A 15,202-nucleotide genomic window follows, 5' to 3' on the forward strand; every position below is an offset into this window, starting at 1 on the left:
TGTTACAATTTGTATTCGACAGAGTGCGCTTTAAACTTGCACCTACGGTTGCAGATTCGCTCTAAACAAGACAAAATAAGCACGACATGAAATGTCAAACGGTGTTGTATTTTTTCTAGGAGATTTTACACAACCAGTGCCGTTATTGTAGCGAATTTTTCTAACAGACTTTTTCAAAATTTTTACCGAGACGATTTTACATCGCTCGCGTCGTAGGTAGTTGTGTAGTTGGACCGAAACACGTTGATTCTTTAGTTCGCGTTGCGATCGTAAGTGAGTTGGTGTTCGACGGAGGATGGCGAGCAACATGGACGAGGAGCAATCTCTTCGCGAGTGCGAAGCCTACGTACAGAACCACAACATCCAGCAGGTCCTAAAGGATTGCATTGTGCAGCTGTGCGTTAGCCGGCCGTCGAATCCGATCACATTCCTGCGGGAGTATTTTCAACGTCTCGAACGGGTGAGTGCGGAAATAAATTGTTTACGCTGTGGCTTGGTATGCGTGTAATGCTAAAGTAGGTTATTGTTTTCTCATACATTTTCAATCAGTTCCCGACTGTCGTGAGCATAATATGATTCAAAATATTTTTTATTGAGTTTTCATGGGTCGAATTGGCCGATGTTAAGTGTTGATTAGGTATGGATAATCTGTGTTGTAAGTTGGGTTAGGTAAAATGTCTAACAGGAGTATTATTGAATGATTACATATTTAATAGGACGTTCGAGCTGGATCGTTGGAATTAATTAAAACAATTGAAGTTGATGCGCATGAATTACACGTGGAATGTATATAAGGGAACTGTAATGATTCACGATTCGTGGCTATTTTTACCAATAGCTCAAACATGTATTTATGTGCGTCCTAGAAGTCAACAGGTATTATTTAAGGATAATAATAGAGTAAAAACTTTCACCGAATAGGTACAAATCAAAGAATGCATTGTTAAATGTTTAAATTTCGCGTTTTACTTGAGTTGCAAAATTTACAAACTGTAGAGCTTTATATTTAGGGTAAATAGGATTACAATATTTGGTAATAAATTCACTTTCGTGAATATTATCTTCAATTAAAATAATGCCTAAGTAATTAACTACTTGATTTATAGCCTATCCTTAATGCACAATGATATTTTTGGCCAAGAAGAGATTGTTAAATTGATTGTGATGTCACGATTTACATAACAGTGCCATCTATTTGCTGTCATAACGTGACTCATATAACCTACAAACGCCATCTAACGTAGAAATTTTTTCAATTAGATTGGTGAAAACCCAATATTTGGTTATGTTTTTGTTCCTCGATGTAACTACACCTCGCCAAAACGTAATATAATGCATGGTCCCTTGTACGTTGTTATAAAGAGGCCACAATGTTTTTACAGTTGTGAAAAGTTAGCTTTGCTGCAATCAAAGAAGGTACATAACAATGGAAATCTAAAACAAAAGTATTTTTATTTCTTGATGACAAAGCTAATTATTTGAAAAGGAAATTATTTCAATTTTTAACTTGTGTAAAAATAGCATTTTATATATTTACATTGAAAATAATTAATGTCCAACTACTATTTTACCTAAATTGATGGCTAATAAAATAAAACAAACAATTTGGCGCGTGTATATGACATAACTACAATTTTTCAACTAGCAAATGCATTTCTTGCGTGCGAACGCCACGAAACCATCAATTCCGTGTCGTCACAATTGCAATATCGGTACTTACATTTACGCCACGGCACAGCGTAACCTAGTCCATGAACTGTGAAAATGAAAAATACCGAAGTTCAAGGCTCCGCCACTCTGAACGCCAACCTGCCAACCTGCTAATATTAGATTCCTCTCTAAAAATAGTGTAATCCATAATTTGCCTAAATTTCCGGCGTTTAGAACGTGTTATCATTTTATGTTTCCAACAAAGCACTTGCTTGCTGAAACTAATTACTCACCATCATCGTAATGAAAACATATTTCGCACTAACAAACAAAGCAACATGAATTTCGTGCACTCTGTAAGCGCTGCTGTTTTTCCGAAATGCTTCCTGCATAAAATACAAACACAAAGGAGAAACGGAAGAATAGAGCAGAACGAGTAGGAAGCAGCCGCGCACCACGGGGATTTGCGAATTCGCCGCGTTGTGCGGCGCTTGCGTGACGTGATAGTTGAGGAGTCGATAAGTTCCGCCGCCGGTTTCTGCCGGCCCTATCGGTCGGGGGCGGCAATGACGTCATTGAGTTGCGCGCCTCGCCGATTGCGGTGCGTGCAACCACACCAACCCTTCGTTTGGCGAACGTGCGCGACACCTGTAGTGGTGTTGTGCATGAGCGTGCAAGTCACAGCCACATTGAGCTCACACCGCTGCGCGCTGCCTGCCGCCGAGGTGTCCAAGGTCGCGGTATCGTCACAGCAGCGAAACAACGAAAATCGCCGCCACCGCCGCCGCGCAGACCGCCAACGTTTATTTTTTTCGCGCAGTTCGCTTAGTTTTCGTTGTTTGCTTCCGATTGTCCGCGGGTTGCACACACACGGACCTTGCAGTGGCCAGGTGTGCAGCTAGATTTAAAGTACAATGATGCTTACTCTCAGCGTGGTGAGTTACATTTTTCTTATATATTTCGCATGTGTTAAAAGCCTACGTAGTGCAATTTACACGCTTACACGCAAGTGCATCGGACGTCTGCGTCTGTTATGTCTCGGAAAGACAAAAACAGCCTATTATTAAAATATGGAGAAAATGAAAGCGAGAGTATTGCCACGGAAGATGATTTTAATGATTATATTTTACGGCCGAAAAATAGTAAGTGTTTTTTAAAGATAAAACACATCTAATGAAGGAAAAGCGTGAAAGTGAATTTGAATTTTTTGCTATAAAACAATCTTTATTTGAAAACAATCGATATACTTCCATCAAATACAACATGCTCAAATATAATTGTGTTTGCATCGTGTCAATAGTATTAAGAATAAGTAAATTGAATAGACTATCATCTTTATATAAATATAAATGTAACAATACGTATATAGGTAATCTGAATCCTTAGGTATAGTTGTAGAAATGTATCATTTGCTTTGCTTGGTATCCATCTCATCACGCATATATCTCGCCTGCTGTTTCACATATAGTATATATAAATTAGTCTAAGTACTGTGGTAAATTCGTGCGGTGGCGGTGAACGTCCAGCGGTCGTCGCCGGTGCACATCATGAATATGTGCCCAAAATATACTCGGGCTTCCAGAGCTGGTTCGAGAAGAAATTGTTGACGATGGCGATGTCGCGATCGTGGTCGGCGGTGGCGGTGACCGGCGCAATGGTAACGCTATCGGGCACCACCAGCCCGAAGGGAATCATCGGATCGTCGACGAAGCGCCGCCTGCAGGACTTCGTCGTCGACGCGTGATTATTGTTGATTTTATCACAACGAATCATTTCGAGTTGCGACGGTATTTTGAGGACTTTCTTGTTGGGCTGCGACGTGGCCGTGCCGTCATCACTGTCGTCGTCCTCGTCGTCGCCGATCGCCATATCGTAATCACGGCCACGCCGTAGGCAATTCTCGCTGCTGGGTGAAGCGGTTTTAGCGTTGCGATTCGGCCCGTAGCTGTTGAGACCCATGCTGCTGATGAGTTTCTCGCGCTGCAAGCGCACGCGTTTCGTCGTGATAACGAACGCGCTGACGAAGGCCTTTTGGCACACGTCGACCGTCTCGCCCGCTGGCAGAATGGGCACGAGGTATTTGCACGTGATGCGTCGCGGCGACCTTCCGCTTGTGGTCATTTCGGGCAAGTTGAGACGCGCTCGCACATCCATGTGGTCGCGCAGAAACGCATTCTGCATGTCGGTGTCGCCCAATCCATAGAAATGCGCGAAGAGACGTTCGCGGACTTCAATAGGCACACGGTCATCACATTTTTGTGGACATTGACATAGTTCATCTGAAACAACAACAAGAGAGACCGCAAATGAGTTACCATGAAATTTATTGAAAACATCGTGCGCAGCTCATCATCATAATGCGATTAGAGGGATGATCGATTTTCCGTCGATGTCGATGATGATTTATCACGTTTGTGTGTGTGTGTGCTTGGGGTTGGCGCCGTCGTACGTGAATCCCGCGCGCTCGAAGTAGAACACGAGCAGCACACGTGCATGCCACTGCGGAATGAAAAATTACAAGGACAACGCGAACGCCTCTCGCGAGTTTCACGTATTCGTGCGAGCCGGTGTCGCTCGCGATGGCTTCGTTGATGTTGCTATAATGCAATGGATGTGTGTGGTTTTTTTTTTTTTTGTTTCGTTACCTTTCCTTCTTAAACGGCACGACCTACATTAGGAAGGTCATTAAAGTGCGCACCGTGTTTGTCGCCATCTCGCTCGCGCGGCGCGCTCGAATGCCGCGCGCTCGCAAAATCGGTAATGCCCCTTCGTGGGGCCCTCTCGGCGTGGCGCGCCCGCTGCGAGCGGCGTACACAACGGCGCGCATGCAAAAAACATCATCGCCGAAAGGCGTTTCTGCCGTCTCCGCACCGCGCGGTTAGAAACTCTTGTTTTCAGATACGCGATGTGACAAACAAAACACACTCATAGAGGGAAAAGTGCACTTGCATGCTCGCGCCGCTGTTGACAGCAGTACCGTGCGGTGCATTATCCATGATAAAAACGCGTGACGCATTTCGACAGCGATGACAATGGTCTCTATACGAAATGTGACGCGATATGTTGTAAATATACTAATGCTAAGGTGAATCGAAGTGTCATGGGACAATGTAAACACGATATTTCGCCGCTGTACTCACCTGCCACCCTCTTGGCTGGTATTAATTTTCCGGTTCGCGAGATGTACGCCAACCCAGAGCTCCTCAGGTGCTTCTGCAATTTTCTCTTCGAGCGCGGCGTGTTCTTTTCGATATTCTGCAGCAGAGCAGCTGTCAGCGTCGCCATTACTTGTGTGTATGTATACGTTTCTGCTGCTGACTGCTGTTGTCGCTGTTGTCTGTTTGCTCGCTTTGCACTTCACTCTGTTTTTCTCGGCGGCCGTATGGCGGTATGGCTAGCGTGTGGTGCCGTGGCGCGAGCACATAATGGGCGTGAGCGATGATACAAACATACTCTGTCTGCCATTCCTGCTGGCGGGGGACGAGTGAAGTGTACTGTCGCCAACAGATGTCGGCAGCGATCTGTATCTGTAACATTTTAAGGACTTGCGTGCCAGAAGTTTGTTTGGAAACAAATTCATTTTTTATTACGATAATTACTACTTATTAGCATATTTACATTTTAAACATCATCATAAAATTTACTTGTTGATGATTTCGTGCATGAAGTGCGTATTACCACTATGCCTAACGAATGTTCACGCTAATCTTATTAGGTCACAGATAATTTTTAAAAACGATGACGTCAAACAATGCAGAATACATACAATATATTCGATTATCATAGTAATTCGCGAGACAACACTATTTTATTAGGGATGCGGTGTGTCAACTGTTATGTACATATTTAATCAATTATACAACAAGCGTTGTTGCAATTGATAACATTTGTATTCTTGATAATCCGAGATCAAAATGCTAAAGTACATTAACATATATTTTATTTATCAATGTGTTGTATTCACGCGTAAAAAAAGTTCATTGAATGTAAATGAGCTCATTTCACTTTTTTCTTGTTTTACACGCGTGTGACGCTGTATTTGTTTGTTGTTCACGTTATGTTTACAAGGGCTTCGCACTTTCAAGTATTCCAAATGTCACGGTGACATCCGTAACACGTGGTTCTAGTTTAAAGCACAAGTGCATACCTTTATAAATAAATCATAGGATGTATAATGCAGTTTGAAGTGCAACTACTAAAGAAAAACGCTGATTTGTGAAAATTTTCGATTAGGAAGGACGTGCTTTTGAGTTATCAGCCGATCGGGCGTTTATTGATTTCGGGCTGGAATTTGAATGTTAAATTTCAGCACAAAATAAAATCACTTTTCTTTTTAAAAAACATTTTGGGAGCAATATTCATCTGAAGTAATGATTTTATATGATAGTGCTTATATTGGGGCATTTGCATGAAACTAACTTGAACCTACAAATGTAATGAATCAATTCTTTGATAAGAATCAAGTTTTGAGAATAGTTTTAAAATTTAATTTTAATAAATAGTTAAATAATTGAAGAAATAAAAGTGACAATGAAAAACAGATATTTATGGACAAAAAAAATGTTTTCCAAAATTTAAAAGCAAATTAAATATTTAAAATTTTTGCCTCGAATGAAGTTTTTTTCATATATTCTGTTGATTCACAAAGTTTTGTTTAGATGCAGTCTATGACTTTATTTAAATTGATCAAAGAAGTCCAAGAATAGTGTTTGTTAACTTTTGCCATAGCAACGAGTTGATGTAGGAGTTTGTCATTGATGTGATTGGTAAAGCTTTGCAGCTTTCTTTTCCAATTATATTTCAACGCAATTATTTCAGGCCATTCTTTCGTACTTCCACCAAAGAATATTTCTATTTATAGCACTCAGTTCTTCTACTAAAAATGACAATTAAATCTTTATTTGCTTTATACTGCAAATCGTGGGGTATAAATACATATACACGTGGTGAATTTACACCGGGTGGCACGACACCTCAACCACGAAATCTTATCTGCGGTTGGTGCTGGTACTGGCATTGGTACCAGCCGAGGTGGGTGCTGGTGGAGATTATACGCCCGCGCAATCTTGAACACAACAGGCGCCAGCACTAGCATTCGAAGCCGCTGCCGCACGGCCGACGCTTTACAACAATGGAGCAAGAGGCAATGCTATGGAGGTGTATCGGCTAGAAGCGTGATAGCAGGACGTGAAGGCGGCTCGTAGCGTGGTGCGCGCTCCGGCCCCGTTCGCCCGATCCGCCAGTGCACGACACAATCCTGTGCAGTGCAAACGCGTGCCCGAACAATTCACAGATTCGCCGTCGTGCCGATACATCGTTTAATTATTCGCGCTGTTTGTTTACACGATTCGCTTAATCGCGTCCACTGCGGTCGCAAACATTAGTTAATTGTTTATATCGCAGCAGTGTAATTCGTGCAGTGAGCGGTGCGCTTGTTGTCACATTGGAGAAACTTGCAGCTTAAAGATGCCACAGGTACAGTAAATTACAATCATTACAAATTTATGCGCTATACAATCGACAGTTGTATTAAAAAAATAAATGGCAAATCGTGGACTCGGCATTTGACGAAATTTTTTTTATGCTATATGTGACAAATTGTAACGTAGTTATATAATCTTGACTTGGTTCTGCAACGATTTGCATCCAATTTGTTTAAACACCGACACTTCTTTATTCGGCACCAGATACATATATTTGAATATATAAAAAAAGGACACACACACACACTTTATTACGAAACCAAAATTTGTTTCGCTTTGGTTTGGCTCGGTTATTTACCATTAGGCAATATATTTTTTCGGCTGAGTCTGCATACGCGATGAATTCCTACGAACTGCGATATGGGCACGTTTATTTTTATAGGTTTTACATAATAAATTTATATGTATCTGAATGCCGCAGCGGCAAGAGACGTAGGCATCTTAATTTTTGCCAAATTGCCAAGAAAATACGAAATCAGTTTTTATTCCGAGTATCATAATCTGATCGGTTTTACGTGTTTGCCGGCGGTGCTGATGATTCAATAACGGAATTGTGGGAATTTGCTTATAGCCTATTCCTGGTTGTCACGTGCAGCGGGAGTTTGAGTTGACTATTTTCTGGATGTAGATTTAAATCGAGCTGGGTGTGATGCTCGCGCTTGGGAATGCCTCGCCGAGAGGAATTATTAATAATTCCCGTGCACATAATGCGAAAACATGCGCGACCTAATAATCTCATGCACGGGGAGTGACTGTTTCAGACACCTGTCTGAATTCTAGATTTAGCTTCGAACTTGATTGAGATATATTCTATGAATAACATCATTGTATTATGTATTCCGATGAACTCAATAAAAATCCCAGCAAATAAATTGGAATTTACTTGGTTACTAATTGGCAATGCGTAGGTTTAAGTTTTTAACGTATTCTTTTTGTTCGGAGCTTATTATTTAAGATTTATGATCGCTGCTAAATTATTTATGCTCTTCTAGTTGAATCGCCTATTGAAATTTACATTTTTCATAAACGCAGTGGCCGACACTTCTAAATATTTATGTAATGCCGTTGTTTAAAGTTTAAATCATTACTCAGAGTTGACGTTGAAATGTGCCTTTCAGTTCGGCGATAACGAAACGCGTGCGAGAAGCCAATCAGGCGACATGTTGAATGGGTGATTGCGATTATGACGGTAAAATGATTGCATTATGCATTCGATTGTATGTTGATTGTCGAACTGCAATTGTATCAAATTTGTTTGTAATTGCGTTTATGCAACGTGTCGTCCAGTGCAAGCATGTTTATTTCAGTGCATATAGGTATTAGAAGCAACAAACTGCAATTAAAACTTCATGGAAACTTTACTATTGGCAAATTAATTTATGTAATACAATTTTTGAGTTTTTGTTCCGAGTGAGTTTTTTTACTTGCATATTTACTGTAAATAGATGGCGTTGTGATTTAAATCGTGACATTTTACTTCTTATTGTGAACAAAAATAAGGATTAAAATCATTTCAAAGTGTTTTCTGCTGGTATTGTTATTGATTTTTTAATTGTGAATGTTGAGTATCTTTAATTCAGAAAAAGGTCTGGATTTAAAATTTTAAATCTGCTCAAGTTCGCACCTAGCGACACGTTATTTGAATATAAAGTTTTTTTTATTTCAATCCGTGATTCGGGTATACCCCGAGGAAAAGCTTTAGCCCTTGACGGATTATTTTTACCTACATTTCGATCCAGGAATGTAGCTTATGCACCAATACCAATACCAATATAGAGATACATAAGATTATAGGATACGACTTTAATCATAAGTATTTAGATAAAGCTATGTCTTTTGGTCTTCAAAAACAGTGTCCAAATATGTATTACAAAGGAAAACTGATCTGGTAATATTAATTTGATATTTTGTAATAATATTTAACGCCATTTCTTAAGAGAATGCATTTTGTTTAACTCATTTTCTTATTTATCGTTATAATATTTTTTAAAATATAATATGACAAACATTTTTATTCGTTTAGTTTTGACTTGTTAAATCCAATAGTTTACCAATAAACCGCTATTAATTAAAACTTTCTTTGCTGTCATTTTTTAAGCATTTTACAGACTTTTTGTAAGTGCCCGAATTCGAAACTCATTAACTTGTTTTAATGTGCTTTCGTGACTACACCCAGCGTTACTTTATAACAACAAAAGCTTTTAATGAAACATGCCTCGCTAAATGTGATATTAAAGTTAACAAACTATTAATGCAAACATTTTGCAAACTGAGTCACTTGTACTATGCAAAAAACCTCGAGTTTTCTAACGTGGGATACGCATCGCTCACAGAGGCATCAGCCTGGATAAATACAGATTCATAATTTTAATTAAAATGCACATTTTACCACATAAGCAAATTGGTGTTGTCGTTTCAACGCATGGCTAAACCTTGATTAAAAACCTGACACTTTCCGTACGCGCGGGAGCCGCGCATAAATAAACCACATTATAAAAACACTTTTTCCAACTATTTCTGCGTGTCGTTTAATTTATAACTTGCTTCATAAACGGTACGCGCGTGACGTCATCGGCCAATATTTATATTTAGCTTAGATTTCTGTCGGCCAACATTAGTTTTGATTGAAGCGGTAACTGCGATTTCATAAAAACCACACTTCTAGTCGATATTATCTGTTTGCAACTTTATAAACTTCCTTCAACTTCCGTTCGCTCAAGTTTTCTCAAGTGCTTACATAATTCTACTTCAACCTGTGCGTTTTCGAAGCCTTCGATGACAAATATTTGAGTCTCACTTTATAGCATGATAAAAATAACTTCTTGCGTTTCAATATTTCTATTTCTGGCGTGTTAAAACTGCGATTCAAAACGACGTAGGTACATCACTTTTGATGCTAGCACGAGGTTTATGAATTAAAAATGCGCACAGCACGTACGGAGCAGGATCAAGTCGAAACAATGGGATATTATTGGTCGTATGTGACGTTTGATTAATAGTCGCCACTTTCTTATTGCGTGCGTGATATCGAGCAATCGTATAACGCAGCATGCGAAAAGTCGTGTTTTATCAAAGTTTTCTTTTTCTTGAACTTCTACTTCGTAATCTTTCTGGGTAATCAGTAAAATTGAGGTGTCATTAATGTAAGCATTGTAATTTTAAATGACATTTACTTAAATTATAATTTATTGATTCGTATTTGTAGTTCAGAGATGATAAAAAGGGGTAAACATCGCGATCCAAGCTAATCCAATTCGACATGAACTAACAAGCTTAAAATGTTCGCCTAGTTCGTGACAAATTCTATTTTACAAATCGTAGGTAGCAAACCCATACCATCCTGTAATTTAATATTAAATATTGCGTTTGAAATTGCGCGTGTGTGCTAATCACCAGTGTTTCAAACTATCGCAAGTTTTATTTATTTTGTTTCAATTACAAACACTTCCCACACTGTGTCTCACTCAACTTTGACATGTTTGCCCTTTAAGTTTGTATACTGTACTCACCGCAAATCTTTAGGGTTTACTTCATATCTTCTACTGATTGTGGGCTTAGTAATGCTGCGCTTGTTACCATGGATTCGTCTCGTAAATATCTACCCGAACACTCACTCTGCATAACTTGAGCACGATCAAGTGCCGCACCGACATGAAACTGCAATATTGAATCTGCTTTGGGTCATTCTGTTTATACGCATGTTCAATTCGTACATGTTGTATCAAGGATCTTGCACAGTTTCGATTTTCCGAGCTCAAGTGCTTTGTGTCTTGTGGACCATGAACAATGTGATTCAGTTATACGAGTATGATGTATGATATGTATCCTCGGGTCACAATAATGCACTGGATGTTTGACATGACATCCGACAGGATTTGTGGTGAGGGTTTGTGCCTTGTATCAAGACCACAGATGCAAGTTTAGTCTGTTTGTTTCCATAACTTGCCATCGTGCTATCTTGGAATATGTCAAGGCATTAAGACTAAAAGACGTCTTTATTATCACATTTTATTAGCACAAATCTAGGTATGTTAGCACGGAATGTTTAAGTGAGAGAAACGTCTTACGTAATATGATAAAAATCCAGGCAAACTGAAAACTTTCCAGTTTGTAATGATGTAAAATACAGAAAAGAAACATTATGAAATTGATCGTTTAATATCGTTGACTATATTTGCACCACAGACGACGATAATCTATCAATCAAACGGCACAATGCGTACTTCAGTTGATTTTTCTTATAAATTATTATATACATTATAATTGGAAAACCATTCTTTGTTTGATTGATGGCCTTAAAATGTGGGCGGTATAGATTATAAATCATCTACAGACTTTTTTTTTACTGCGAGTTACAGCTTTATTGGATTAAAATCCACCCAACCTTGGTCGTATCATATAACATCATAATAAAGTTTTTTTTTCGTTGTTACATGATGCAAACTTTGTGCAATTTGTGAAATGATGTTACGATTTTTTAAAATAGTACTACGACATTTAAAAAACCTGCTTTAAATTAAGTGAACGTTAATAAGTCTCCGAGTAATAGTATTTATGAACCCTACGTGAACTTTATATTTTACTGCGTATGCACTGAGGCGGTGAGTAACTAACTTGCAAACTGGAACGAGACGTCGGCGGCGTAACCAGCTCGGAAATTGCTAATAGCTAATTACCATCATGCACTCGCAAATAGAAAACAGGGAATGAACTATATATTGATGGAAAATTAATGCCAGGCAGGTTTCTGAAAACTTGCTGCGAATTAATTTCAATTTTGCGAAGGAGCGAAATATTTTTTACTATGAAACTTTATTGATTTTGATTTTTATTTTACAGGAACAAGCACTGGACGCGAAAAACCAGGCAGCGTCGCCTGAAGACACCGAAGACTTGTCGCCGTTGCCAGCTACCACTCAGCCTGTGCGTCGACGGGGCGGCATCTCCGCCGAACCGGTAACTGAAGAGGATGCCACCAGTTATGTCAAGAAGGTGGTGCCGAAAGATTACAAGACAATGGCGGCGCTCGCCAAAGCCATTTCGAAGAACGTACTCTTCGCGCACTTGGACGAGAACGAACGTTCTGATATTTTCGACGCGATGTTTCCTTTCAACTGCTTGCCCGGCGAGGCAATCATCCAGCAGGGTGACGAGGGTGATAATTTCTACGTGATAGATCAAGGCGAAGTCGAGGTAAAGTTGTGGATGATAATTAATCGAATCAAAGTATTTAATTTGTTGTTTTTCTAGGTATACGTTAATAACGAGTTGGTGACAACAATTGGTGAGGGCGGCAGCTTCGGTGAGCTGGCATTGATTTACGGCACACCGCGTGCGGCTACCGTGCGAGCAAAGACGGACGTTAAGCTGTGGGGCATCGATAGGGATTCCTATCGGCGGATATTGATGGGTTCGACTATTCGGAAACGAAAGATGTACGAGGAATTCTTATCGCGTGTCTCGATCCTCGAGAATCTTGATAAGTGGGAGCGCTTGACAGTCGCTGACGCGCTTGAGCCGGTTGGCTTTGAGGACAAGGAGACGATTGTACGACAGGGCGAAGCTGGTGACGACTTTTACATTATCGTCGAGGGCACTGCGCTGGTCATGCAGAACAGGGCAGAGGGCGAAGATCCCACTGAAGTTGGCAGATTGGGCCCGAGTGATTACTTTGGTGAGATTGCGTTACTGCTGGACAGGCCACGCGCTGCCACTGTTGTCGCCACAGGGCCGCTGAAATGTGTGAAGTTGGATCGCGCGAGGTAAGCAATATTCCATTAAAACTTCTACAATAACAACTTTCTGCGTTGTACAACAATTTGAAGACGTTCGTGCTAAACTTGTTTGTCGATTGTGTTGCAGGTTCGAACGTGTCCTTGGTTTGTGTGCAGATATTTTGAAGAGGAATATCACACAGTACAACAGTTTCGTCTCTCTTTCGGTTTAATTTCACCGCTAGAGAGTGAGAACTGTTGAGAAGTAACATCTTCAACATTATTACATCAGCTGGAACCTGAAATAACTTATGAACTACACTATTGTTGTGCTGATAAGGAAATGTACATTTTATACCGACTGATTTCAGCCAAATTCTTACGTCTTCACGCACTTATGAGAATACTAAATTTTAAGGACAACAAAAGAGTATAAAAAGGAACATAACATATAAACCAATACATTTAATGAAATTAAGTTATCTATCAGTTCTATCGGTTATGAGTTGTAGGAAATGTAATATTTTTGTACTTCGATAACGTCGCGAATCGTGGTGATCTGACAACCCAACCATTTGTTACTCCAGTTAATTCTTTTCGAAGATTGTTTTTCGCTGTTTGTCATTGTGTACCGTCACAAAAAATATTTTTTAATGTTACTACGACTGTAAGTCAAACTTAACACGCAGAAAACTTTGTTTCAAACTTATAGGTAGTACATTACGTAGGCGTTATTGACGAATGTGCGGGCGAATATTTTTTAGCGAATCGAAGAGCGTGCAAAGTTTGGGACAAAGACAACTGAAGTTTTCATTGGATTTATGTAACGACGAAAGGATTCAATGCTGAATTGCACAAGTGTGCAATCTACTATTTGTGTATTTAAAAACATATTGAAATTGAGATGTATTTAAAACGTTTTGTTTAATTATATTATACATAATTGTAATTATTGAATTTATTGTTATTTCGTGTACATATTTAGTCAATTACAGAGGGGACTTTAGTCCTGTAATACATGTCTTGTTCATTTATTTGATCTATTCATCCATTACTACCTATTACTTAGTTATTCATTAATAATACAGAAAATAAATAGTTTATGCCCTTATACCTTCTGTAATAAGAACTAATTGTGCAGAGTTACTGAACTATTGTTCAGTCATTTAAATTCAGTAAAATTTTACATTTTAATTGCATCGTAGTGGCATCTGTAAATAAAGTTTCGGAATTTAGATAATTAAAAATGATAAAGATTAAATTCGAATAGTGTAATTCTGATCTTATACTGGAAGATTGCCCGATTTTACATCAAATGTTTGTTTTGTTATATTTTGGTATATCGTTTCATATCAATTTCGATTTATTGCGTTTTTTATGAAAGTGTAAGTCCTGAGGCGCTTCTCCTGCAACAAACAGGACGAAGACTTTAATTCTACATTTCTAGATACCATCTATTCCAACGAAATATGTACAATGTAGTATTTGAGGAATTCATGACATATTATTTATGATTTGTCAATTTTGGCATAATTTTACAACTAATGACATAATCGCCATTCTTACCGGCCTTTGCTCGGCCGTGCGTGCGCTCTTGCATACCGTACTGATTTTAACCTAAAAATTATCAATCTGTACTCGAATTAATCTCAGGGTGCTTCGCTCAAGAATCGCATTTATCAATCAAAATGGATGCAGCATTAAACGGATTGTCTGGAGTGCAAAAGGACGAGTTAATGGATCAAGTCAAGCAGCAAATTGCTGTAGCGAACGCGCAAGAACTCCTTCAAGTAAGAATAGACCAAACCAAACTCTGTTGTGCTTGAGAAATCTTACCTATCTCACATTTTTTGCAGAAAATGACTGAAAAGTGCTTCAAAAAATGCATAAACAAGCCAGGTACCTCTTTAGATAATTCTGAACAGGTATTAATAACATTTTTCACAAATTATAATGAACCAGGATAATTTATCAAATGATTTCAGAAATGTGTTGCCATGTGTATGGATAGATATATGGACTCATGGAATCTAGTCTCTAGATCTTACAGCCAAAGATTACAAAGGGAAAGAAATCATATGTAATTCTTCTCGGCATGAGGAACCTATGTAAAGTGTAGTTTAAAATGACTGTTAACAATGATGTACATTGCAATGTAAATGAAAGTGGAAAACAAGGCATGGCATTTGAAATTTGATTGTTTACACTTACATGATGAAAGTTAATATCAGATTGGCATTTTTATTAAGCTGCCATTATTGTCATGTTATTCATGTATATTTTCCTGTTTGTTACACAAATATAAACATTTCTAATGTTTAATGTGCAGTAATTATTGAAAAAACATTAAATTAT

At 38.9% G+C, this 15,202-nt stretch overlaps 3 protein-coding genes and 1 long non-coding RNA gene across 6 annotated transcripts; 2 read left to right on the plus strand and 2 right to left on the minus strand.

Moving 5' to 3' along the window:
• The first annotated feature begins 80 nt into the window (after positions 1 to 80).
• On the plus strand, positions 81 to 13,866 carry Pka-R1 (protein kinase, cAMP-dependent, regulatory subunit type 1). 3 transcript variants are annotated; one of them, XM_065304388.1, is made up of 4 exons: positions 81 to 460; positions 11,973 to 12,326; positions 12,384 to 12,895; positions 12,996 to 13,866. In XM_065304388.1, exons 1-4 carry the CDS (start codon positions 296 to 298, stop codon positions 13,078 to 13,080), a joined length of 1,116 nt encoding a protein of 371 aa, XP_065160460.1. In that variant the 5' UTR covers positions 81 to 295; the 3' UTR covers positions 13,081 to 13,866. The 3 variants fall into 3 exon arrangements, with proteins under 3 accessions (XP_065160460.1, XP_065160461.1, XP_065160462.1); XM_065304389.1 differs by lacking the exon at positions 81 to 460 and adding an exon at positions 2,410 to 2,585; XM_065304390.1 differs by lacking the exon at positions 81 to 460 and adding an exon at positions 6,880 to 7,125.
• Positions 1,271 to 2,145, minus strand: LOC135793439 (uncharacterized). The gene is made up of 3 exons (XR_010548632.1): positions 1,944 to 2,145; positions 1,721 to 1,838; positions 1,271 to 1,401 (listed from the first exon to the last, which is right to left on the minus strand). It is a non-coding gene; the product is annotated as an uncharacterized lncRNA (long non-coding RNA).
• Positions 2,854 to 5,081, minus strand: LOC135793429 (uncharacterized). The gene is made up of 2 exons (XM_065304392.1): positions 4,791 to 5,081; positions 2,854 to 3,929 (listed from the first exon to the last, which is right to left on the minus strand). The coding sequence occupies exons 1-2, from the start codon at positions 4,933 to 4,935 to the stop codon at positions 3,196 to 3,198; spliced, it is 879 nt and encodes a 292-aa protein (XP_065160464.1). The 5' UTR covers positions 4,936 to 5,081; the 3' UTR covers positions 2,854 to 3,195.
• A 534-nt stretch (positions 13,867 to 14,400) lies between the features above and the next one.
• Positions 14,401 to 15,169, plus strand: LOC135793437 (mitochondrial import inner membrane translocase subunit Tim13). Its single transcript, XM_065304405.1, has 3 exons — positions 14,401 to 14,637; positions 14,704 to 14,772; positions 14,833 to 15,169. Exons 1-3 carry the CDS (start codon positions 14,536 to 14,538, stop codon positions 14,929 to 14,931), a joined length of 270 nt encoding a protein of 89 aa, XP_065160477.1. The 5' UTR covers positions 14,401 to 14,535; the 3' UTR covers positions 14,932 to 15,169.
• Positions 15,170 to 15,202: the final 33 nt, after the last annotated feature.

Source organism: Atheta coriaria, unplaced genomic scaffold (genome assembly GCF_025399875.1).
Source record: "Atheta coriaria isolate IRGN ID8LTWV9N9 unplaced genomic scaffold, Caltech_Dcor_3.1 hic_scaffold_6_pilon, whole genome shotgun sequence".
Lineage (NCBI taxonomy): Eukaryota > Metazoa > Arthropoda > Insecta > Coleoptera > Staphylinidae > Dalotia > Dalotia coriaria.

Excerpts from the sequence above, each read along its gene's own strand:
- Pka-R1 (XM_065304388.1), top strand. The coding sequence starts at position 296 with ATGGCGAGCAACATGGACGAGGAGCAATCTCTTCGCGAGTGCGAAGCC. Across the intron at positions 461-11,972 it reads ATTTTCAACGTCTCGAACGG|GAACAAGCACTGGACGCGAA; the intron begins GTGAGTGCGGAA and ends TTTATTTTACAG. Across the intron at positions 12,327-12,383 it reads TAGATCAAGGCGAAGTCGAG|GTATACGTTAATAACGAGTT; the intron begins GTAAAGTTGTGG and ends TTGTTTTTCTAG.
- LOC135793429 (XM_065304392.1), bottom strand. The coding sequence starts at position 4,935 with ATGGCGACGCTGACAGCTGCTCTGCTGCAGAATATCGAAAAGAACACG. Across the intron at positions 3,930-4,790 it reads ACCAGCCAAGAGGGTGGCAG|ATGAACTATGTCAATGTCCA; the intron begins GTGAGTACAGCG and ends TTGTTGTTTCAG.
- LOC135793437 (XM_065304405.1), top strand. The coding sequence starts at position 14,536 with ATGGATGCAGCATTAAACGGATTGTCTGGAGTGCAAAAGGACGAGTTA. Across the intron at positions 14,638-14,703 it reads ACGCGCAAGAACTCCTTCAA|AAAATGACTGAAAAGTGCTT; the intron begins GTAAGAATAGAC and ends CATTTTTTGCAG. Across the intron at positions 14,773-14,832 it reads CTTTAGATAATTCTGAACAG|AAATGTGTTGCCATGTGTAT; the intron begins GTATTAATAACA and ends AAATGATTTCAG.